The sequence below is a fragment of the Diceros bicornis genome, chromosome 18 (genome assembly GCF_020826845.1).
Source record: "Diceros bicornis minor isolate mBicDic1 chromosome 18, mDicBic1.mat.cur, whole genome shotgun sequence".
Classification (NCBI taxonomy): domain Eukaryota; kingdom Metazoa; phylum Chordata; class Mammalia; order Perissodactyla; family Rhinocerotidae; genus Diceros; species Diceros bicornis.
The window spans coordinates 31,069,898-31,096,492 of NC_080757.1; the positions used below are offsets into that span (position 1 = coordinate 31,069,898).

The 26,595-nt window shown below is 38.2% G+C and overlaps 1 protein-coding gene across 2 annotated transcripts in view; it reads right to left on the reverse strand.

The window, feature by feature from the left end:
- ANKFN1 (ankyrin repeat and fibronectin type III domain containing 1) overlaps positions 1 to 26,595 on the reverse strand; it is a 281,192-nt gene that overhangs the window by 138,215 nt on the left and 116,382 nt on the right. The window contains exon 1 of one of the 2 annotated variants that reach the window (XM_058559349.1): positions 9,314 to 9,441. Coding sequence is in view for 1 of the 2 variants with exons in the window: in XM_058559350.1 (XP_058415333.1) it covers positions 9,314 to 9,448 (135 nt within the window). In the remaining variant the exon portion in view is untranslated. Of the gene's footprint in view, positions 1 to 9,313; positions 9,449 to 26,595 lie in introns of those variants that run through there. The other variant, XM_058559350.1, reaches the window with a different exon arrangement.

Consider the following 26,595-nt stretch of genomic DNA (forward strand, 5'->3'; position numbering starts at 1 on the left):
GTGTGCACACAGAGCCCCTCTGCAAAGACTGGGAAACTTATTGGTTCCAGGCATTTAAGGAAATTTTTGTTCAGTCATTAGCTGACCACTAAGCTAACCAAGCAGAGATTTCAGTGGCCACATATGACAAAAAATACAGACTTTACAGATTTAGTTCTGAAAAATCACTAAATAGTGAGTCCTGAGGAGGGTGGATAATCTGATTTCTAGAGTTGCCACATTATATTATTTAAGATGCCTTGTTTTCAACAAAAAAAATATGAGACATGCAGAGAAACAAAAAGATATGTCTCATTCACAGGAAATAAAGCAGTCAATAAACATTGCCCCTGAAGAAGTCCAAATGTTGGAATTATTAGACAAAGACTTTAAATTTGATATCTTTAATATGTTCAAGAAACTAAAGGAAACCATGTCTAAAGAAATAAAGTAAATTGTGAGAATGATGTCTCACCAAATAGAGAATAACAAATAAAGAGGTAGAATTTATAAACAAAACCAGAACCAAATAGAAATTCTGGAGTTAAAAAGTATAGTAACTGCAATGAAAAATTCACTAGAGGAGCTCAATATCAGATTTGAGCAGGCAGAAGAAAGAAGCAGCAGACTTGAAGATAGGGCAATTGAGATTATCCAGTTTTAGGAGCAAAAAGAAAAAAAATGAATAAAAACAAATAGCCTCAGAGATCTATGGAACACCATCAAGTGTACCAACACATACATAATAGGTGTCTCTGAAAGAGAAGGAAGAGGGGGAGAAAAAGTATTTGAAAAAATAATGGCCAAAAACTTCTCAAAATTGATGAAAAACATTAACCTACATTTCCAAGAAGCTCAATGAATACCAAGTAGGATAAATTCAAAGAGATTCACACCTAGATGATGTCATAAATTGTTGAAACCTAAAGACAAAGAGAAAATCTTGAAAACAACAAGCAAGAAATAACTTATTACACACAAAGAATCCTTGAAAGGATCTGCAGCTGATTTTTCATCAGAAAACCATAGATACCATAAGGAAGTGGGATGAGATCTTCAAAGTGCTGAAAGAAAAAGACTATCAAATAGAATTTCTCTATCCAGCAAAATTACCCTTCAAAAATGAAGATGAAATTAAGATATTTACAGATAAACAAAAATTGAGAGAATTTGACAGCAGACATTCCCTACAAGAAATATTAAAGGGAGTCCTTCAGGCTAAAATGAAAGGCCACTAGACAGTGACTCAAATCCACATGAAGAAAGAGCATTGGTAAGGAAACTACATAGGTGAATATAAAAGAAAGTATAAATATAAGGCAATGTAAGACTATCTTTTGTTTATAACTTCTCTTTTCTTTTTGATTTAAAAGACAATGAAATGAAAATGAAAACAATTCCACTTACAATAACATGGCATTACAAAGATTAAAATACTTTGGAATAAATTTAACAAAAGAAGTATAAAACTTATTAACCTCTCCTCAGTTACTCTGTTTCAACATGCTATATGATTCTTGTTGGGAACTTTACTAATGCATCATGTAATCCCTATAGCACCCATAAGAGTGTCTTGAAAATGATGGGAACAATACTCTTTGCATCTTTGCATTGAATTGAACTAGAAAAAAAAAGAGACTCAAATGTTTATTGTAATACCTGATGGGCAAAATAGATGCAGACTCCTGGGAGGAGAACTGACCAGGAAACTGATTTTGTTGTAAGTCTGGGATATCACTCTTCAAGGAGCATTCCTTGTTAGCCAGTTTCACTGAAAAACTCAACAAATTGAGATCTATAGTTACATTCTATTCCATTCTTCAATGTCAAGATAGTCATTGTGGTTTTAAACACAGTATTAAAAGTAGGGACTTTGATATCAGGCTGATCTAACTTCAGGTTTTGGCTTTTCTACTTATTAACTGTATGATGTGGGCAAATTACTTAGCTTCCCCAAGCTTCAATTTCCCCATCATTAACAGTATTCCTCACTTCAATTATAATAGTCATGTTTAAAAGGGATATTAGAGTTTTAAATGAGATAATACATATCAGTTATTCAGCAGAGTACCTGAAATAAATAGATGTTCAGTAAATATTCTTTGAACATCTATTTCAGGCCCACTGTTCCCAAGCTACTACTAGTTTGCTTTCTGTTACTGTAGATTAGGTTTCATTTTCTAGAATTTCATACAAATGGAATCATCACTATGCACTCTTTTTTTATCTTGCTTCTTTAACTCAGCTTAATTATTTTAAGATTCATCCATATTGTTATGTCTATCAATAGTTCTTCACTTTTTATTGCTGAGTAGTATTCCATTGTATGGATATACCACTATTTATTAATCTATTTGTTAGGTATTATTTTAATAAGAAAAATTAAAACTCTTGGGATTTGCTGTAAAGAAAGAAGATGTGTCTTTTTTTCTTCCTTCATAGAGGCTTAGGGAACCTGAGCTCCAAAGAGAAGGGGACACAGATCTGTTGACTGAAGGTGGGCTGATCTCTGCAACGTTGTTACATGACCAGACTTTCGGAGATAGTTATCCAGGAGGAGATCTTCTATGGGAAAGCTAATTTATAGTTTTATATTTTCTTTTTTTGGATCTTAATAATTTCTTTTATCCCAAAATCTTTAATAAAAGTCATGTTAAATGTTACAGCCTGCCAAACATTTAAGGAAGAAATAATACCAGTTCTACACAAAACTCTTCCAAAAATTTGGCTTCATTTTTGAGGCTAGCATTGCCCTGATACCAAAACCAGAAAAAAGGCATTACAAGAAAAGAAAGCTATTGCCCAATGTCTCTCATGAACATACAGGCAAAAAACTTCAACAAAATGTTAGCAAATAAAATCCAGCAATATACAAATTGGTTAAATACATCATGATCAAGCAGAGTTTATTCCAGGAAAGAAAGGTTAATATAACATTCAACCGCCCATCAATATAATTCACTACATTAATAGAATAAAAGGAAAAAAAAACCATATGGTCATCTTAATAGATGCAGAAAAGGCAGCATTTGATAATATTCAACATCCATTCGTGATTAAAAAAAAATCTTTCAGGAATATAAGGAAACTTTCTTAACTTGATAAAGAGAATCTACAAAAATCTATAGCCAACATTATATTTAATGATTAAAGATCAAGTGCTTCCTCCTAGGATCAGAAACAAGGCAAGAATGTCCACTCTTACCACTTCTATTGTACTGGGCATCCTAGCCAGTGAGGTAAGGCAAGAAAAATAAAGGCATATGGATTGGGAAGAAAGAAGCAAGACAGTCTTGATTTGCAGATGACATGAAAGTTTTGTAGAATAATCCAATAAATCTACAAAAATGTACTTAGGAATAAATATAATAAAATATATGCAAAACCTGTATACTTAAAACTATATGACATTAATGAGTGAAATTAAAGGAGACCCAAATAAATGGAGAGAGATACTTTCTTCATGGATTGTATCAGAAAGAATTAGTATTGTTAAAGTTTCAATTTTTCCAAATTGAGCTATAGGTTCAATGCAATCACAATAAAAATTCTAGCAGCTTTTTTTTTTTTTAAGAAATTGACAAACTAATTCTAAAATTTTTATAAAAATGGAAAAGATCTAAAATAGTCAAAACAATTTTGAAAAAGAAGAACAAAGTTGGGAGACTTGCTACCTGATTTCAAGACTTGCTATAAAGCTACAGTAATCAAGATATGTGGTATTGGTGTATGGATAGCTATATAAAGACAATGGCATAAGGATAGACGTATAGATGAATGAAACAGAATAGAGAGCCTGGAAATAGCCTGTACATATACGATGAATTGATTTTTGACAAAAGTGTCAAGGTAGTTCAATAGGGAAAAAGAAGTTTTTCAACAAATAGTGCTGGAGCAATGGGATATCCATATGAAAAAGAAAAGAACCTCAACTCCTACTTCCTATCATACATAAAAGTTAACTCGAAATGAAATAGATTATAGACTTAACTCCAAAAGCTACAGCTCTAAAACTTCTAGAAGAAAACATGGGAGAAAATCTTTGTAAACTTGAATAAGACAATGATTTCTTAGAGGAGGTACAAAAAGCATAAACAATAAAATAAATTGATAAATTGGACTTTATGAAAATTAAAAACTTCCACTCTTTGACATGTTACAGCCTGCTCTCAGCTACACTTTTGGAGGACCTGTGAATACACTTGGAGCTAAGCTGTAAGGAAAAAGTGACAGTAGCCTGGAGAATTCAGGTCCAAAATGGCAAGAATAACCTGTGGAGAGTGGAGTCTCCTCAGATTTACTTCAAAACTTTCTGTTCCCTGGGCTTTGGCCACTTACTCAAGTAGAGAACCTTGGCTGCCACCATCATCCTGTCTCCTAACACCACCAGCTGTCTCAAGTGAAGGGTGGGTTCTCGCATAGCCTCCATCATGCTTGCTGTGACAGTTGCTACAGCAGTTCTGACCCAACCAGACCCACCGAAGGAGGCTCTAACTTCACTCATGGCTACTTTGAGAGACTGGTAACACTATCTGGAAAGGGAAAACCTGTACCACTGAGAGACAGGAGACTGGAATTATCCAGCAGATAATTTCCTCTCCATTCTTCCCCTGTGGACTGTTTTTAGGGCTTCTTGGAAGCAATCACATAAAACAACCAACTAGATGTGTTTTCTTGTGAAGCCTTGGCTAGTTCCGTTACAAACCACCTATGTTTGTTTTCTCTCTTTCCTTGACTTCCTTCAGTCTTGATACCCTGAGGTTGTATCTCCCAATACCTAATTGAACATTTGCAACTGACTTTGCCTCAGGCTTTGTTTTCACAGGCTGAGACAAAATGTAATAATAACCCTGTGGGAAAGTTGGTACTATTATTATATCCTCATTTTACAAACAAGGAAACTGAGGCCCAGAGAGGTTAGGTAACTTGTCCTTGATCCTAAAGCTAGTAAATGGAGAAGGCAGGATTTGAATTATGACTCCAAAGCCCATGGTCTTAGCAACTCTGCTATTATTCTGCCTGAGGGAGCTTGGTCAGGCTTCCTGTGAGCTTATTCTTCCTAGACCTTGATTCTGAAGACAAGATCTGGCCCTCGTTATGAGTTTTGGCACATCCAGAGTCCCTGTTTTATAGGAGCTTGGTTGTGGGACTTTCTCATCATATTTGTACTATGAAAAAATATCCGAGCCAGTATGGATGAAGAGCAGTTGTAAGACAAAGCATATTAGAAAACAGGAGCTCTAGCCATTCTTGACAGCTGGGTAGACAGATACATTCAGTGAAGGGAACATTTCTGACCAGGACAAGATTGCTCTTCAGGCTGTGATGTGAACTAGGGACCTTCAGATGTCAATCTGCCCTTCACTTGACAGAAAAGAAAGTGTGACCCCCCCCTCTCCTATTCTTCAACTGCTATTAACATGACAGGTATGTCTTTGATTGCTAAAGGGTGGCCAATTCTATTACAATGATAATGTATAATAGAGTGAAAGCAACCTTTTCAGTTCCTGTGCATTTTTTTAAATTATATATTCAGTTATTTAGCGATCAGTTTTGAAAAGTCAGCTGTGACTTCACAGCAAGAAAAAGACATTTTTGAAGCTGGAAGGCATATTTATGAGGAAGAAGGTGGAAACACAATTAATATTGATTCTATAGTTCAATAAACCCTTATGGATGATCTACTTTGTAACCTATGTATCCTGTGATAGACCTTGGGGATTCAAAGGTAAAAAGGATAGAGTCCCTCATAGGGTGACCAACTGTCTTGGTTTGCCTTGGACAGGGAGGGTTTCCTGGATGCAAGACTTGCAGTGCTAAAACTAGGAAAGTCCTAGGCAAATTGAAACAAGTTGATTACCCTACCTATGCCCCAAGGAGCTCACAGGCTAGCAAGGAAGATAGGTAAGCAAGTATATGTAGCTATGAAATAGAGTGATATATTAAAATAGCTTTTACTTCTATAGCACTTTCTGTGAGCCAGGCACTATTTAGAATAATGACTTTATATGTATCAACTCACTGAATCCCATAAAAGCCTTGTGAGGTAAGGACTATTATTATCTCCATTTAATATGGTAAGGCATTGAGACACTGCTAAGGAGCAGATCTGGGATTCATACCCAGGCAATATGAGTCTAGAGCTGAGATTTGAACTTCTACACACTGCTCTCAAACGTCTTAGGCAAGAAGTAGCACAGAGGGGTGAGTGATTAACTTTGTGGGTAACAAGAGGTGGTCATGGGAGAAAGGAGTGTGGGGAAATGAGTGGGAGAAGGTGATACCTGAGCAGGATTTTGAACAGTGAGTGGGGAATCAACTAGTAGGAAGGAAAGAAAAGGGCATTCCAGGTATAATAGCTTGGGTTAGGACATGGAGACGTGAAACATCATGGTGTGCAGGTAGGTCAAAGTCCACAGGGCTCTGACATTTCCAATGGTACTTTCCATCCACCATGCCAGGACCTTGGGAAAGAGGCCTAGAGAGATAGCAGGGCTAGTTCATCAAGGGTTTTGCTGTGCCATGATAAGGAGAGATAGATTTCAACCTGTTCACAACAGCGAAGCACTAGAGAACTTCAAGGAAAAGCTGAGATTTGCATTTTTAGAGAATTACTCTGGTAGCATCCAGAGGGTGGTTTGAAGTGGAGGTGGGTCTTGTGGGACCAGTGACAGGGGAAAACCAAGTATGACGCTCTGGAAAAAGTACCTTGACAGCTGGTGACTTCAACTACAGCATGTGACAGTGGGGATGGAGAGGGCTGGACAGATTAAAAAGATGAAGGAAGTAAAATGGACCAAACTTGGTTAGTGATTGGATGGAGGGGCTAAAGGAATCAGGAAATTTGGGGATAACTTCTATGAACTTTCCTTGGTTGACCACGTGTACAATGGTTCCACCAATAATTAAAAAAAAAAAAAAAAGGAATACAGGAGGAAGAGTGGATTTAAAAGGGGAAAGACAGTGAGTTCAGCTTTCCACAATGTGACTGTCAAGGGCCTAGAGGAAATCTAGATGGTATTGTCTAATCCAAGCATTTCATAAAAAGAAGGAAATAGCTTGTCCTAAAGGCTACTTAGTTTTCTGATCAAGAGTGAAATAATTATAAGGGAAGTTTTTAGAGATGGGTGTGAAATAAATAGAAAGCAGAAGAATTAGTATAATATTAATGCAACATCTTTTGGGTTTCCCCTGAGGTAGAAAAACATTTAATACATTCATTTATGATAAGGTATTAGTGCCTTGATTCATTATTCCTCCTAATAATATTTGTATTTTATAACGACAGCAATATTTAAATGAATTCCTGATGAAAGAATTTCAGGTACCTTAATCTTAGCGATGGGACAGTTTTTTTGGCAAATGAGCCTTCTAGAACTTCTCAAGTCATAGTACATTTTCAGTTGCTAATTCCGTGTACATGGGTATGGGGGTAATTTGAACAACTGAAAGTTGCCATAGGTTCTATACATGGATTCTACTCATCCTTGAACTAACTCCCCCAAAATATTTGCATGTTTGTTTCAAAACATGTAAGATCTTCGGTGTCTTGGCATCATAAGCATAGAAAATCAGTTATTACTGATCAATATTGAAAAAAATGTTTACATGACCTATTTATTTGAATTTGAAGGTTTTTTGTTTTTTAATGCCATGTTTCAGCTCTGTTCTCCTCTTCTATTCCCCTAAGTGTGACCATGCTTCCTTCAGAGAGCTCTGTATCCCTTAGATGGGGGAAGGGGCATGCATCTCTTCATCCACACATAAACTCTCATCTGTGGGTTTCTGAGTATGGTCTCTGATTGATCTTGATTACCTACTGCACCCTTTAACAAGAAAGCTTCAAGTAATATCTCACGGATACATTAATTGAGCTTAGCATGTCTTCTTTGAAACACTCAGGAATAGAAGGAATGGAGGAATGGAGATTCAGGGAGAGTAAGGGAATTTCCTAAAGAGCCACAGTTAGCCTGGGAACCAGCAAAAGTGCCCTGCTAGCCTGACATCTCTAACTACTAAGCAATTCTGCCTCCTTCCTGTTAGGATGTCATTATTTGTGAAACAGCTAAATCACATGAGAGAATGCCATCATTTGTGAAACAGCTAAATCACATGCTCTCATGATTGAATGGCCTGGGGTACTTTCTATTTGGCACAACTTCACCCATCTCTCAGATTTCCTAACTTTGGTTTTTATTTAGAGAAGCATGCTGCTCACTGTTCCAACATCATCCATCTTTGTCAGCACCCAAGGCCACAACTTCACCTGAATGACCAGTGATATACTGCAGATAGAGTATACCAAAGACATTAAACTCTGTATGACATTAATATGGACTCTGAGCCCACCAGAGATGGATTAATGCTGCCATAAAGCCTTGCAGTATCCAGGCAAACAAAAGACTAAGGAGACATGGTTCTGGTGGTGGTGGTGGTGGTGGTGAGAAAAGCAATAGCTGTCTCCATTCACTTCCTTCTCTGCAGAGGTTGGCTTACATATTATTTAGGAAATGAAGAAATCAAGTGAGTGTGGAGATTTTTAGGGCCCAGCATAGAAGCAAACTCAGCCTTGGTTATCAATGATACTTCCAGTGGCCTTGGCTGGGACAAAGACCAGCACAGGTAACACAACACTTACCATATCCCACTTCAAACCTAGTGCACCCTACCAACCATACATCTTCATGGAATAAAGGAAGGACTTTCAAGGAACATAGGTGCAAAAGCGGCAGTGGATCAAGCAAGGGTTTGCATGCATGTCCATTGTGTCACCTTGGCAAGTATCCTCAACATTACAGTCATGATGCTATTTATGGGCACACTCACCCAGGATGGACAGAATGTTGGCATTCCACTCTGCATGTCCAGCCTGCAAACTGGATTAAAGATAGCCATATGCCTGGATTTGTATTCAGGATTATTAGCATGATGGAATCCATCTTTACTTGATCCAACAGGTATTTTGTGGGTACTCAGGAACCCAATTAGAAAATGATCTTATACAACTAAAGAATAATTTATTTGTCATAGGTAATGCTAATCAGTTATGCAAGCACATAATGACCTTAAGCTTGCTACAAGCAAAATCCCAATTATCAGAAATGGGGCTTCCCTACCCTCATCCTTGCCTCACCACATAGATATATATATGCTGTTAGAGACCACTGTGTATGTGCTCGTTTGCGTTTGTTGTGGACCGTCTACAGCTAACTTGGGAAGATGTAGATTTTTTATATCATTTAAACTGCAGCAACACCTACCTATTTAAAAAATAATCAGTGACTAAGAAAGCCCCACATTCACATGAAGAAAGACAACAATAAATTTGACTTACCAGTTTAGGTTGTTCGAGGCAGCAGAGAAACAAGTTGTTGGTAATTGTCCAGTGCTTTCATTCAATAAATCACATTGGCTTTGCTTTCTCCTGTGGCTCAGCCTCTGCGCAAAGCAAGCGGACCTCCTTCCTATGCTGTGTAAAGAATAAAATGCGAACAGGATCACTACAGGCAAGAGCCGAAGTCCATGATCACTAAGCTACGCTCAATGCAAAATAAAAGAGCAAATGATGTACAGGGAGAGAAGGGGAGAGGGAAACAGCTTTGCTCAGAATTTAGGTCTATTCTCAAGACTGCAGCCTCGGGAAGGCTTGATTTCTCAAGCTCTCATGCGTGTAGTAAAAGGATGCCATGACTTCAGTGTGTCTTTAGCTTATGGTATCTGTGAGGTCCATTAGGAACGGCATTCAGGGACAACAAGCTTCATGGCAAACAAGACTGAATCTGTACCAACTGTCACTCAAGGATGAGCAAAGGGGCAGCGAGGCAGCCAGTTAGCTTTGCACTACACCAACTGCAGGGAAAGAAATATTGTTTGGCATCCAAGAGCCCATCCAGCAATCTGTGACTGCAAATGATCTACAGCTCTCTTGGGGCCAGACACCCCCTTACTCTCACAGCTGCTTGAGACCAGAAGACACAGGTGGCAGCCACATCCCCACATCCTCGCTTCAAGGCACCCGTGCAATCCTTTACAAGCTCCCAGCAGGAGCAGGGGCATCTTAAGAAAGCTCCCAATCCAGTCAGGGCTGCTCAACCAATGCTTGAGTTTTTATCTGAGGAGGTTTTGAGAAAGTAGTCAGCAGACCTGGAACTTAGGACACCAAGAGGCTCAGTCTTAGGAGGAAGATTCCAGTGCTTCCTCCGTGCCAGCCACGTATGGGTGCACCTGGCTCCTTTCATGTCGTTACCCTTTACATGACTAATAAGACACACAGAATGGATTTCCTAGAAAGCTGCTTATATAGGCATTTTTCATGTTTCTCTCTGAAATAAAATGGCAGATGACCTTCACAGCTGCTTATTATGCTAGGGAGATACTGCTGATTGAGAGCACATGAGAATAACACACACACACACACACACACACACACATACACACACACACAGGTCCCTAGCAACAGCATTAAGAATCTTTCTAAAGCTCTATTCAGATTCTCTCCCTGCCAAATGAAAGCTTAGCTGCTGTGATGACTTCAGAAATAATTTTGGACCCTTCTACTAGGCACTGACTCTGGTCTGTTATTTATACCTGGAGCCGAATCAACTCCCACATTTTGAATGTGAGTCCGTAGCACATCAGGAGAAAGTCTCTTGGTTATAAACAAGAGGGTAGACTGTTCATCTTTGGCCTGATAATTAATTATAATCCTGGGAATGGCATCTTGTATTCCTGAAAATCTCCCCCTTTCTAGAGACAGCATCTCACCCTGGCAGCTCACTCGTCCCGACAGGTGGCTGTTCTGGAGCTGGGATTTCAGGCATGGCTCAGTGACTCATAAAACCTGGGTTTCCAAAGGAAGAGCTCAGTTTAGCTTTTCACAATTGTCTTACTTCTTCTCTTCATCTTAGAAAGGCAAAATCACTCTTTGGAACATTTTTCTCTCTTTCTCTCCTTGGATTTATTTGTCCATGGAAACTTCGGTACAAATAATCTAATTTGGGAATATTCATGCCCTTGAGATTCAGAAGGCTGTTTTTTCATCAAGATTAAGAATCAGGCTACCTTTTCGCAGCTTAAGCCTAAATGATTGCCAGATAAAACTTTACCCTTATCTCTAGAAAAACTTTGACTTTAATGCAGATTTACTTAAATTCCATCTCCTGGGGTAAGTCAGGTGACTCTGAGTAATTTTACCAAGGTTAGGGGCTGCCTCACAGGGGTCATGAGTTCAATCTGCTATGTAAACCTAAGGGGACGATGTCTCCTGTGATAGTGGCATTGTTTTCTGGAGCAAATGCTCAAGTCTGAGTCATTTCATCAACCCATATCCATTGCAAAGGATATCCACTCATCCATCCATTCTTTCGTTAATCCACTCTTCAACAGATATTCATGAAATACCTATTAGGTTAGATACATTGTGCCAAATACCTTAATGTCACCAAAAGCCTATCTATGAAGTATAAATTCTTTGAGATAATTTAGCAAAACTCTCCATAATCTGGCTCTGCCCACCTCTCTAGCCTAATTTCTTGCCATCTTCTTTCTTGCCCTCCATGCCATAGCCTTTTTGAATGTCTTTCAGTTCTTTGGACATGCCATACTTTCTCTTAACTCCAGAATTTTGCATACGATGTTCTTCTGCCTGAGTGCTTAGTCCCTTTGGTCTGGCTAACAAGCTTAGAGTCTTGGCTTAAACATCACCACTCAGGGATATTTTTCTAGCCCCTGGGCTGTTAGGGTCCCTGCTTTGGGTCCTTATACCCTCCCATCATTATACCCATCACGTTTTGTTGCAGTTACTTATTTAACATCAGTCATCCCCATTACACTGTAAGAGTTTAAGTGCCAAGTCTCTTATTCGCTGGTCTATTTCTAGTGTCTGGCAGAGTTCCTAGCACATAGAAGGCATTCAATTGATATTTAGTGAATGTTTGTTGAAGTGCTTAGCATGTATTTGTTGAATGAATGAATAAACCGTCTCAAAGAATAACTAGGATCTAAGAATTGAAAGAAACCCTAAAGTTCACTTAGTATATTAATTTTTCTTGCTAAGTAACCATCCATTGAAGGCTTGCCTCCTCCCATTATTCTTTCTCAATTAATCTCAACCTATACTGATCACACACTTATTTTGTCCCCCACCCCCAGCACTTTCACAGCGTGTTCTTGCTTTTTGTTCTACGGCTATTTCCTGGAGTCTGTCTCATCTCTACAAACTGGTGTTCTCCAAAACTCCTAGCATAAGCCTGCAATTATCTGATGCTTGATTCATTCAACAGCAAACATTTGAACAGGGAGTTAAATGATCAGAGTTTTGCTTTAGGAAGATTACTCTCGTATTAGGAGAAGGATGGGTTGGATTTGCCAGACCTAGACAGGACTCTAATAATGACTATAGCACAGAGATACGATTTAAAAGCAGCTTTGCCCTTTCTTTCCCTCCACTCCTCCCCCGTCACCCCACCCTCCATATCATAATACCAGTGTTCTCATTTGGAACACTGAGAATGTTTGTTCCATACTCAGCACTTCCCCTCCACCCAGTTCCACCCCCACAGTTAGTTCACTGGCTTAGATTATTCCTGAACATGTCTCACTGATTAAAGCTCCTTTGAAGACAGGGATTGCATTTTAGTTATTTCATATCTTCCCCCTTTAGCCCTTACACTGCCTGGCATAGTATCTTGTAGATAGTAAGTGCTCAACAAATAAGGAAGAAAAGTACATATTTTATGTAAAGCATTGGTTGAAGCACTATGGTGAGAAGGGGTGCAAAGATGAATGAGGCATCTTTTCAAAGATAAAAGAGATTTAGTGGGAGAGATGCAACTTATTATAATACAGGGAAGAATTAAATAAGTGCCATAAAAAAGTATGAGCAATGTGCTAAGAGAGCACAAACGAAATGTTACTTCCTTCTGGGATGCTTAGGGAAGATTCATAGAAAAGGTTGCATTTGAACTGGATCTGGAGGAATGAAGACCTCTAGAAGTTGAAAAAAAGAGAAGGGAATGGAGTCAATGCACAGAGTTCCTGGAATATTTGGGGAATGACAGGTAGTCCAGTTGGGCTGAAGTAAATGGTGATGGGAGGAGCTAATGGAATTTAGCCTCCAAAAGTAGGCAGGGGCTAGATTGGGGAACACTCAAATGTTATGTTAAAGAGTTGGGACTTTATCCTGTAGGTGACAGGGATCTAAGCAGGAGAATGTCAGCGCAGCTGATTAAGATTTCTCTGGTCTAGCCATTGTGGACCATGAACTGAAGTGGCAAGAATCTGGAAACAAGAAGACATTGATAGTGAGGGCCTGCAAAACTATAAATTAGGAGATGAATGTGGGGCGCACTTTGGAGGTAGAACTTACAGGACTTGTCAACGGTACAGGTGAGAGTAGGCGAGGAAGTGAGCAAGAGTGAGAAAGAAGCTGAAGATGACTTTTAAAGTTTTAGCCTGCATGATGGCAGATGATGGTGACATCAGTAGATACCGTTACACAAACATAGAGATAATTTAGGCATTCATGTCATGGACTGTACACCTTTTGAAGACAGAGAAAAGAACAGGAGACTGAGTCCTTGGAGCCACGTGAATGTGCCTACACTGCTTTGAAGAAGCCATTCAGTCAGTAGTAGCTAAAGAAGTCAGTTCAGGCTGTGACAGATGAACTACCTCTGACAACACACAGGGCCATTTACAGGGGAGTAGGTGTAGAGTTTCCCTAGAAAGAGGACTTCTTGATTAAATGTGAGGGTTTGCAGTTTCCCATCTTGGAGTTGTTTAGCTAGGTGGAAAGAACGCTGGTTTGGGATGAGGAGTTCGAGCTTGAGTCCTCAAGCTACTCCTCACCAGCTGTGTGACCTTGGGCAAGTTATTTTCTATCACTAGGTCCCAGTTTTCCCACTTATAAAATGAGAGAGTTGGGCCAGTTAAATTCAAAGGTTCCTTTTAGTATAATGTTCTCTGATTTTTGAAGTGCAACATTGAGAATTTCAGAATACTTGTGAAATTAGGCCAAAGCCCACCAACATCAGAAGGTACTAATGTCCACTCTCTCCTGCAAAATCATGCCCATATTTTGAGAATGTCCATATATCATTGCAAATGCATGTCTGCCCTGCGGTTAGTTCCATGTCGTTTGTTTGTAAGACATAAATTTAAATTGATCACTTTTTGATGACCATTTTCTAACAATTTTTCACTCTTTTTTTCAGCAAAGATTTTTTTTAGGGGGTGCCTTTTCATCGGAGTCTCAAAATTAAATTATGGGAAGAAAGCGGCAGTCCCTTACTGTGGTCAGCAAAGAGTCTGGCCAGCATACTTCCGCTCCCTAATCTCCTGACCTTCCTTAGGGCGCGGCTGCTCAATAACGGCTCTGATTCTTTTTTCAAAAATAAAATGTGCTACTTATCAAAAGCTGCTAAAAAAAAGACAAAAAATAAGAAAGGAAAACTAACACCCCAGGGTGTATCTGAACATGCTTATTATGTGCGAAGTTGTTAGTAATGAATGTGAAACTCTTCCTCCTCCTCCCTCTCAATTTCTAAGCCCCAAAGAAAAAGAAAAAGTGGTGGGGGAGGGCCTTGACTATTCAGTCCAAAGCAGACCTTTTCAAAAGGGGCAGACTGTTCATAGGCATGGTATTTCTTGATTATTTTGTTTTAAGTACCAGTTGACCTTTCAGACTAAAAGTAAAGGTCCCAAAATATCCTGAGAAACCATTTTTTGGATTTTTTTCTCTAAGTCTTGGAGACTAGATTCATGACATTCAAAAAGACTCTTCAAAAAGAGATGGTCCATGTGACTTCTAGTGTGATTTGATGACAGAGTGTTTATCTGAACTAATCATGTGAGATTTTCCAGTGTTGCATTTTTGAGAAATGGGATTCTCTTAAGGAGGTTACAAGCACTTCACTGAAAGCTTTCCAAGAACGGCTTCATACCACCCGCCTCTCAGCAGCCTCTCGCCAGGCTGTAGCACCGATGTGATAATCAGGGTCCGTGCTTCTGAAAAGTCTTCTTGTTCTGGCTGCCACCCTCCTTTCAGTCATCATTAGAATTCTCGAGCTATGAATCCCCTATTGTCTGTGTGAGCCTGGGATCCCCCACACCATGCCGGGGAAGGAATGTGAACCTCCTAGGTCTGGCTTTAAGTCTCAACCTTATCCAGCAGGTCACAAAGCCCCATTTATACACAGCTCCAAAGTTTTATCATAATTCTTTATCTGCTCAGCCCCATATATCCTCTAGGGCAGTCAGGAGACATTTGGTAATGAAGCCCATTTATCCTCATTTTCTCAATTGGTACACTTAAAGTTCTAATATTTATGTTCACACTGTCCTAATTCTGGATGTCAAAGATACTATACTAGACAAGTAGCATTGCCAAAGGATAATTGAACTACACAGGAGAGTTCACCAGAGTCTGATACATGATGTGGTTTGTCATATTAGCAATCACTGCATCACAAATAGTTACTTTTAGTAGCTTGGTTGAAAAATAATAATAAATGCTTCCATTTATCAAACACCTCCTGTATGTCATGCAGCAATATCACTGAATTCTTACACCCTACAAAGAGGAGTATCCACTTTTTGTTAATGAGGAAACTAAGGTTCAGAAAGATTAATTAAGTTGTTTATGTGCACTAAGGAGCTGAGCTGAGACTCAAACCCAGATCTCTGACTGCAGAGCTCATGGCATTTGTACTTTACTCCTTTGCCTCTTACCAGAAATACAGTTTGTGAGTTGTCTTAAATTGGTATAACATACTTATTTTTCATCACAAATATGTGAAGAATTATGAACTTAGGGCAGTTAAAACGTTTTAGCCAACTGAGTAATGAGAGCGGTTCTGTTAAGCATTAGCACAATGTCAGGTCAGAGTAGGAATTTGTGGCATATATTTCACCTATCAATAGGTGGCAGTATTCACCTAAATCTCTCCAAGAGGAATTAGTACAGGTCATTTCTCCTTACAACCATCCCCAAGGCCATCGATATTCTTTGATGCACTAGATTTTATCACAAAGAATAGCATTTACAGTAAATGGGTTGCTAACTGGATCTTGATCATGCCTCTGTATAGTGAGATTTGGACTAAAGTGGAGTTGTAGGGGAGGATGATGAGCCATCACAGAGATATTGGGACCCCTCTTCCTTCACAACATTCATTTTGGCCATTTCTCTGGGGAGGTCTTTTGTTTGCAACTCGAAGCCAAAGATGATTTTTGTGTCTTCACTTACTTTAAGAATGTTGTGCAGAATGCTCAAGTAACTTAAAAATGAAATTGTTAATGCTCTAGGATTTGATAACTCATACAATCATAATTCAGAGAAAGAGTTTGCTCAGATCAGGACAATAAAGCAACTGGCAGACTGCATGGTTTCAATGTGGTTTTAAAACCCTATGTGCATGTACACCTACCCATCAAACCATATGACTCTTCAGCACGATGCATGAAAACTGGAGTCCATAAGGTAAGAAGGAGTTCAATATACAAGTCAAAGTGGTCAAGCTGATGAGTCAAAGTACTGAAGAATAAATGCTGAATTTTAGGAAGACTCTTCCTCCTCTTCCTATGTATTCTCTTCTTCCTTTTTTTGTAAAGAAAATCTTAACATCAAAATTATCTGTAGTTAAAAGTATTAGCACAAAATCCATCCCTATTTTCTAGCTTCCAATAAGAGTCTGCCTAGTAGGATTTACTTTTATAAAGTCAAGAAAACAAGTGTGGTGGCAGATAAAAGGATAAGCTGAAGGATTCTTAGACCTATATTTATGTTGACTTCTCCATTTTCATTTGGGATACTTGGAACTGATCGTTATCATTGGTGACCAAGAAGCACTTAGAAATCAGACAAGATGGGGAGTCCTAACTCTCAGAACTAAGAAGTTGACTCAAGTAAGATTCTTAGGAGACCAGATTCTCTCAAAAGAATTCAGATTGGCTGGTGGATGAAGGTAGAAGGCTGCAGAGACTGCATATTAACTCTCTTTTATGTTCCCAAATGGAATGAGCATCTTTCTCTTCTCTCACTGTAGTGTTTGTAACTATGTTAGTGTTCTCAGCAAAGTCTAACTTCGTTAGAGTTACTTGGGGCTCTCCTTTCCTTACTGGTTTGAGATCTCCATGAGGGCAGGATTCAGGTCTCACTAACCTTTGAATTTGCCTCTCAGCTCAAGGATTGGAGCCCTGTGCATGGTAGATGATGTTCAATACATGTCTGTTTAATTGAACTGAATTAAAGAGAACTCAGAGGAATGCATTTTATAATTTTGTCCCTAGGTTTAAAAAAAGTACAGCTTGGGTGTTAGATACCACACATGGGTCACATTTCTTGTTTCTCATCTAGTTCTTCCATTTCAGGACAGCACTGGTAAGTGACTGTAGGCATATCATGCCAAAGCCCACCCCATCCCAGAACCATTAATTAACTAATTTTATATCCTTGGCAAGGCCACCTTATTTTGTAGAATGCCCTGGCTATATGAAGGTTAAATGCAGAGGCAGGCAAAAAACCCGTTACAAAGGACATTAAGTGACCTACATCTAGTGTATCATTCCAATCACTAATGCTTCCTGCCTTTGTGGTTTGGAGACCCAACCTGCACTAAAAAGCCGAACACTACAATGCTGTTTCCTAATGGTAGCTATCATTGTTTCCCATATTAGGGCAAAGCTAAGCACAAGGAGAGACATTCATCTTCAAAAGCTTACAAAATTACATTCAACCCATTAGGCATATCAGGAGATATCGCCATGCTCGGGAAATGAATTACCCAGCTGAATATCACAGGCATAATGAAGTTGTCGGCAGCAACAGTGCAGCTGTAGATTGTCTGATTATGTATTGACTGTGTTGGCCATTCAGAGACACACCAGGAAGGAAATTATTGTCATATTGTCCACCACATTCTCAGCCCCCTCCCCAGCCATGGTGATAAATCTGATATCCCTAGAAGCACATGGAAAACAACAATGACAACAACAAACCAGAAAAAGCATCGTCTTATTCGTAGCATGGCTGGAGTCTCTCCCCTCCTGCGGCTCCAATCTGTCATCTTCTTCTAAAAACAATGACCATGACAAGGAGTGTAAGTTTATATTCTGGTCCTCCAAACAAACATTTCACAATAGGCTTCCTTAGCCTTTGTTAACTTCAAAATAAGCAGCAGTTTAGCAAGAAAGCTTTCACTACGTGGGTGGGATTTACACCTTTCCTTTATGTCAAAGATGAAGGCAGGCTGAGCTGTCCCTTTTTGCAGACGGGTCTGAGGAGGTTGATATGTAGTGTTTCTTGATGTCAACTGGAATCTTCTCAAGATTCCCCTATGGGTTTTTTTTTTTTTTTTTTTTAACACTTTTAGCTTTCTCCTCTATTAATTGAAGGGGTCAAACTAGATGATCTCAAAGGCCACTTCCAGCTCTAACATGCTATGATAATAAAAGGCTAGCAGAGCACTTAGCACATAAGAGTATCTCTGCCACAAAGACAAAACACTTTATTTCTACCCAGCTACTCTTGGTTTGTATTGGAAATATGTTCTGATACATCAGAACCAATGTATGTGACCTCTGTTTCCCTAGAGTGCAATGAAATCTGCTTTAAACTTGTGTTATTTATCTGGAATATTCCTTTAAAAAAAACTAATGTAGATGTGCATCACTCATTCATAGAACTATATCTATTCGTGTTTTCTTTGGATAAAGCCAACAAGACGTTTCTGTTGGCGGGACTGGTGTTTTTTATGTGCTTACCATATTACACAAGAGCATTTGATCTTTTGAGTACCCTAGGTACCCCACTCAGTGGATAGTGATTTGCATGAGTAATCTGGGTAGTTTTGGTGGTCAGTCAAGTCATGGAGAATATTCTCCTCCCTCCCCTCCTCATTTATTTTTTTTTCTCTGGAGTGCCAACCAAAATGGGTTTTCATAAACTCTTCCAGGAATGTTTCTGTTTGGAGTTTGAGTCCAGGTTTAAGTTGAATACTAGGACTATAAGACCAAATTTCAGAAAGGGTTCTCTTACCCTCAGTTAACTGATAAATAAATAAATCTATAAAGAGGCCTTCCCTCTTTTCCAGGTTTTCTTTCTCCATTTACGGTGCAGCCTGAGAGTTCCTTAGATGATATTTGTGTGGCTGGCTTGGGATCCAGTATCCTGCCTTGTTTACCTGCCTACCCCCACAAGAAATACCTCACCAATTTGACAAATGGTTTATCTCCATAACTTCATGACATCAAACTTTAGTATAGAAGAGAGAATTCTTTGTAATTAATTGTAGTTAGAATTCAAAATGCTAAGGTAAAGGAGAAGTGAGGAAGTTAATTGTATTTGGACATTCAAACGTAATAATGAAGACCTATAGCTGTGTGATAGGACCCAGCAATTACAAAGGCAGTCTATACGGTCACTTAAACACTGGACTGTAAATGCCACTTGACCCATTAAAATTACTCTCAGCTGAAAGAAAAAACTTCTTCCTCTTTTCTCCTAAAAATGCCAGATCCACTTTGCTGTACAAATGTCAGAAGCATCTGACCTAAAGCACACAGCAGCAAAAAGGCATTTAATGAATTAGAGAAGAAAGAAAAACAGAGGAAGAAATAAAAAGAAAGTTAAAGAAGTTGTAATAATACTTTTTAAGAAGGCTTTAAAGATTCATCTCGTTAAATGAGAGCCTCATCTCTATTATTGCAGTCTTCCTCTTGCAGATGTTGGCATAGCCCTTTTATTCCTGGCCTAGTTCTGTCTTTAGACTTCTGTTCCACTTCCCTTTCTTCACTCTGTCCCAGACTCTGAACTCTCATGAGAGCAGACATGGGAGAGGCTGAATGGGGCGCTCCAGCCACTTTGTAAGATTGCTCAGAAGAGCTTTTTCAAGGACTGCATATGCCAAGTACTCAATGTAATTCTTCTAGGGCATTGTCAGACCCCGGATGCACCTCGCAGGAGAGCAAAGGCATTGAATGGAATTAGAGGCTCAATGGCTTATTCACTTCATTCATTATTTGGGGGAAAAATCCAAGACTTTGCTCAGAGAGGATTAAAAGGACTGTAACAGGCGCCTTCCGTCTGTGCTGCCAATCTAGCTAGGATAGTCTCCTCTTGGTTTGAAAGAGTGTTCAGAAAGTTTCACTTAGTTCTCAGATTCTCAACACTCAAACTCACTGTATCAAATACAACCAGAGCTGGTTAATTCTTTCTCACTGCTCCTTCAGTGATTTACCTTCAGCATCAAGGAAAGGGAGGGATTTTCCATAACAGTCTACCTCCAAAATGCATTTACTTCTCAAAGAAAACACACACACGCACACACACATACACGCGCGCAGACACACACACTACATATTCACCATCTCCTCCAGATATAATGTGAGAAAATCAAGCATGTAGGAGCATTTACACTTCATCAACCAAACATTAATTTAGTGCAATGTGACATATGGATAGGAGAAACTGTGGCTATTTTAACTGATTGAATTAAAACCAAATAAGCTGAAGAGAGTTCCTTGTAGCTCAGTGAAACACATTTGCCCTTGAACAAGAATAGTTTATTTTGAGCTTGGCAGCACTGAGTAGTTGAGACTGAGATTGGATTTTGGCCTGAGACAGCATCAAGCATCACACAAGGACTCCAGAATTGGAGTGAATTGGTTTTGAGTTCTGTTTGAAAAAGAATACTGTTGCTTTCAGTTAACCTAAAATCATTCTCCTCTTCTTTCCTCCACGTCTATTCCTTTTTCTATAGTACCTTTGTCTAATAGGCTCTGAGGTTCAGGGTGCTGTAGAACATTGCAGGGGGAAGCCAAGGCCGAGGATCCATTGTAGGAAAAAGTCCATATATTGGAAATAAAATACCAGTTAGAGTCAGGAGATATGAATAAAAGGCTTGGGTTTGCTGCTTGTTAGCTGTGAATCTTTGGCAAGTCACTTGACTTCTGAGTCTCAATTTTATCTATAAAATAGAATTAATTAATAGTAGATAATTCTTATCTATAAAAAGAAAGAGGCTTGAATAGACACATCACAACAGAAGATATACAAATGGCCAATATGCACATGAAAAAGTGCTCAGCTTGATTAGTCATGAGAGAATTGCAAAATAAAACCACAATGAGATACCAGTTCAAACCCACTCGTATGACTAACATCAAACATTGGCGAGGGTGTGAAACAACTGGAAGGCACGTAGATTGCTGATGGGAGTGTAAAATGGTATAATAACTTAGTAGAAATGTTTGGCAATTTCTGATAAAGTTAAATATAACGTACTTTATGGCTCCGCAATTCTACCTTGGATTTTACCCAAAAGAGAGGAAAACAAATACCCCCAAAAAAGAATTGTACAGGAATATTTATAGCAACTTTGGTCAAAATAGCCAATCTGGAAACAATCCAAGTGTCATTAATGGGATAACAGATCAACAAATTGTGGTATATTCATTCTATGGAATATCACTCAATAATAAAAAGGAATGAACTATGGAGACATGTAACAATGTGACTGAGATAATCTCAAAAACAATAGTAACAACAACAGCATTATATTAAGCAAAAGAAGCCAGACACAGTAGAATACTTACTGCATGATTACATTTCTTTGAAGACCAAGAGTTGGCAAAACTGATCACGATAGTAATGAAAATCAAAACAGTGGTTGCCTAGGACTAGGGTATTGAGATATTTAATTGGACAGTGTAGGAGGAAACTTTCAGGCATGTTGGAAATGTTCTATATCTTGATTTAGGTGAGTGTATACAACTATTGAAATGTATCTGACCAAAGACTTAAAATCTATTCATTTTATGTATGTAAATTTAAAGAAGAAAATGCCTGCCCTAGCTACCTTACAGAGATATTGGAAGATTGAATGAGATGTAAAGCAAATGTAAAATGCCATGAGTATCTGAATTGTTACCATTTTATAGATAAAACATAGACTAGGCTATGGGCGGCATATGGAGACATGTGTCTGGAAGCCGAGTGCAAGATCCCAGGATGTGAACTGAGGCTGCAGCCCAAGGACTAAGAGCCATCCTCTTTCCACCTCAAAGCTGACGCTGCTGTGAGCCCATGTAGCGCCTTTGTGAGAATCAGAAAAACAAACCTCTTCCTTCCCCTCAATGTGGCATACTGCTTAGGGAGCAGAGACTGGCAGGATTTCAGCACCCTCTTACACCCTGGGCCAGGCCTGTTTGTGCCAGGAACAACCTGCACAGCTCTATATGAGAGCCCTCCTCAAGGCCTTTGTGCATACTGTTCCATCTGCCTGAAATATTTATCCCTGTTTTTACAGGAATGGCTCTCTTTTATCCTTCAGATCTTGGCTTAAGTGACATTTCCTCAGAGAGGAAATATTCTGCCTTAATCTGCATTAATCTCTATCTCAACACTCTGTTGTTTTCCCAAAAGCACCAGCCATAATTTGTAATTATGGCAGTTAGGGCAGATGAGATTAGGAGCAAGACCCTGAGAATGAGTAACAATGTCAATTTGCAAAAAATATATTTTGGCGTCAAATTTTTATATAATACAATAAATAATATTCCACTAATGCTATCTTGATTGGCTATACAATTTTTCTGACTTGCTTTTCAGAAATTCATTTTTGAAGTCTTCAAAACTTATAATTTTGTTGATTTTCAATCGATATAATTGAAAGCAACATCAGTTGTTCAGTCTTTCCTGGCAAATGCTAGATCACAAATACTTTTTGATAATTTTTAATTTTGAAAGGATCTTTCTGTGGATGCAATTATTATTGGATCTATTATGAATATTTCACAAGTTATAATAATATTTGGATGACTTTTTGATAAATAATTTTGAAATATACATTTTAGTATACCTACAGCTGATGATTCTTGCAGAACAATTTTTCCAAAAAGGTTTAATTCTACACAAATTCACATTGTGTAAGTCTGAATTTAATTTTAAATGTAAATGTTTACAATGGCATTTTAATGTTTCCTTTAACATTTCCTGTAACTTGTCGAGGTCATATAAGAAACTAAAAGTGGCTTCATGATTTGTCTGTAATTAAAAATGCCTGTTTATGTATTATACCACTGCATCATTAATTATGAGAAAAAATAATTTTAGACTTGTCTTCCTCATTAATAATTGGTTCACTCAAAGTTTCATATGAAAATAATATTCTCTTCTGTTGAATGCAATGATCTTTAAATTTAATTTTTATTTCTAGAAAAAGAACAAAATAAATTTAAACCAAGCAGAAGTGAGGAGATAATAAAGATAACAGGAGAAATAAATGAAATGAAAATAGAAAATAGAGAAAATCAATGAAATGAAGAGATGGTTCTTTGAAAAGATAAATAAAATTGTTACCTCTATTAAGACTGAAAAGAAAAAAAAGGAGAAGATGCAAATTATCAATATCAGGAATTAAATGGGGATATCATTACAGATATTAAAAGGATAATAAGGAAATACAATGAATAATTCTAAAAACATAACTTTGACACCTTAGATGAAATAGGCCACTTTCTCAAAAAACATAGACTACCACAACCCACCCAATATGAAATAGATCATCTGAATAATCCTTTAACTATTAATGAAATTGAATTCATAATTTATAAACACCCAAAAAGGAAATTCCCAGGCCCAGATAGTTTCACTGGAGAATTCTACCAAACGTTTAAAGAAGAATTAACACCAATTTTATACAATCTCTTCCAGAGCACAGAAGAGGAGGGAACACATCCCAATTCATTTTATGAACCTAATATTACTCTGATAACAAAACCAGTCAAAGACACTACCACAAAAGAGCACACACCAATATTCCTTGTAAATGTTGATGTAAAAATCATTAACGAAATATTAGCAAATAGAATTCGATAATATGCAAAAAGAATTATACATCACAAGTGGCATTTATTCAAGTCATCCAAGGCTGGTTCAATATTTGAAAATCAATCAGTGTAGTTCACTATTTTAACAGACTAAAGAAGAAAACTCACATGAACTTATCGTCTGATGCAGAAAAAACATTGACAAGTTCAACACTTTATGACAATAACTCTCAAAAATAGGAATAAAAGGAGCATTCTCAGCTGGATAAAAGAACATCTACCAAGAAACCTATGGCTAACATTATAGTAAATGTTGAAAGACTGAATACTTTCCCCCTTAGATCAGGAATAAGTCATGGATGTTAACTCTCACCACTCTTATTCATCATAGTGCTGAGCATTCTAGGCAGTGTAGTAAAGCAAGAAAAGAAAATAAAAGAAATACAGATGAAAAGGGAAGAACTAAAACTGTCCCTAATTAGAGATGAAATGATTGTCTACACAGAAAATTCCAAGGAATCTACAAAAAAGACTTTTAGAACTAATACGTGAATTCAACTAGGTCACAGGATACAAGATGAGCATACAAAACTCAATTGTATTTCTATATACTAGCAACAAATATATGGATGCTGAATTTAAAAATGCAACATCATTTACAAATGCTCCCCAAAATGAAATCTAAGGTGTAAATCTAACAAAACATGTAAAAGCATACCTTGAAGATTTTGTGTGTTCAGTTCCAGACCACGGCAATAAAGCAAATATCGCAATAAAGTGAATCAGATGAATTTTTTGGTTTCCCAGTGCATTCCCAGTTATGTTTACACTATACTGTAGTCTATTAAGTGTGCAATAACATTATGTCTAAAAAACAATGTACATACCTTAATTAAAAATATTTTATTGCTAAAAAATGCTAACCATCATCTAAGCCTCAGTGAGTCGTAATCTTTTTGCTCATGCAGGGTCTTGCCTTGATGTTGATGGCTGCTGACTGATCAGGATGGGGGTTGCTGAAGGTTGGGGTGGCTGTGGCAATTTCTTAAAATAAGACAACAATGAAGTTTGCTGCATCCATTGACTCTTCCTTTCACGAACGATTTCTCCGTAGCATGCAATGCTGTTTGGTAGCATTTTACACACAGTAGAACTTCTTTCAAAATTGGAGTCAATCCTTTCAAATCCTGCTGCTGCGTTATCAACTAAGTTTATGTAATATTCTAAGTCCTATGTTGTCATTTCAACGATATTTACAGCATCATCACCAGGAGTAGATTCCATTTCAAGAAACCACTTTCTTTGCTCATCCATAAGAAGCATCCATTAAAGTTTTATTGTGAGATTTTAGCAATTCAGTCACATCTTCAGGTTCCTCTTCTAAATTCTAGTTCTCTTGCTATTTCTACCACATTTGCAGTTACTTCCTCCTCTGAAGTCTTTAACCCCTCAAAATCATCCATGAGAGTTGGAATCAACTTCTTCCAAACTTCTGTTAATGTTGATATTTTGACCTCTTCCCATGAATCACAAATGTTCTTCATGGCATCTAGAATGGTGAATCCTTTCCAGCAGGTTTTCAATTTACTTTGCCCAAATCCATCAGAGGAATCACTATGTATGGCAGCTATAGCCTTCTAAAATGTATTTCTTAAATAATAAGACTTGAAAGTTGAAATTACTCCTTGAGCCATGGGCTGCAGAATGGATGTTGTGTTAGCAGGCATAAAAACAATATTAATCTTGTTGTATAGCTCCATCAGAGCTCTTGGGTGACCAGGTGCCTTGTCAATGAGCAGTAATATTTTGAAAGGAATCTTTTTTTCTGAGCAGTAGGTCTCAATAGTGGGCTTAAAATATTCAGCAAACCATTTTGTAAACAGATGTGCTCTCATCCAGGCTTTCTTGTTCCATTTATAGAACACAGGCAGAGTAGATTTAGCATAATTCTTAAGGGCCCTAGAATTTTCAGAATGAAAAATGAGCATTGGCTTCAACTTAAAGTCACCAGCTGCATTAGCCCCTAACATGAGAGTCTGACTGTCCTTTGAAGCTTTGAAGCCAGGCATTGACTTCTCCTCTTTAGGTATCAAAGTCCTAGATGGCATCTTCTTCCAACATAAGGCTGTTTTGTCTACACTGAAAATCTATTGTTTAGTGTAGGCTTCATTAATTATCTTAGCTAGAACTTCTGGATAACTTGCTGCAGCTTCTACATCAGTACTTGCTGCTTCACTTTGCACTTTTATGTTATGGAAACAGCTTTTTTTCTTAAACCTCATGAACCAACCTCTGCTAGCTTCAAACTTTTCTTCTGCAGCTTCCTCACCTCTCTCAGCCTTCACAGAATTGAAGAGAGTTGGGGCCTTTCTCTGGATTAGGCTTTGGCTTAAGGGAATGTTGTAGCTGGTTGGATCTTCTATCCAGACCACTAAAACTTTCTCCATATCAGCAATAAGACTGTTTTGCTTTATTGTCATTTGTGTGTTCACTGGAGTAGCACTTTTAATTTCCTTCAAGAACTTTTCCTTTGCATTCATGATTTGGTTAATTGTGTGGTGCAAGTGGCCTAGCTTTTGGTCTGTCTCAGCTTTCGACACGCCTTCCTCACTAAGCTGGATCATTTGTAGCTTTTGATTTAAAGTGAGAGACATGTAACCCTTCCTTCCATTTGGACACTTAGAGGTCATTATAGGATTATTAATTGGCCTAATGTCAATATTGTTGTGTCTCAGGGAATAGGGAGGCCCGAGGAGAGGGAGAGAGACAGGGAAACAGCCGGTCAGT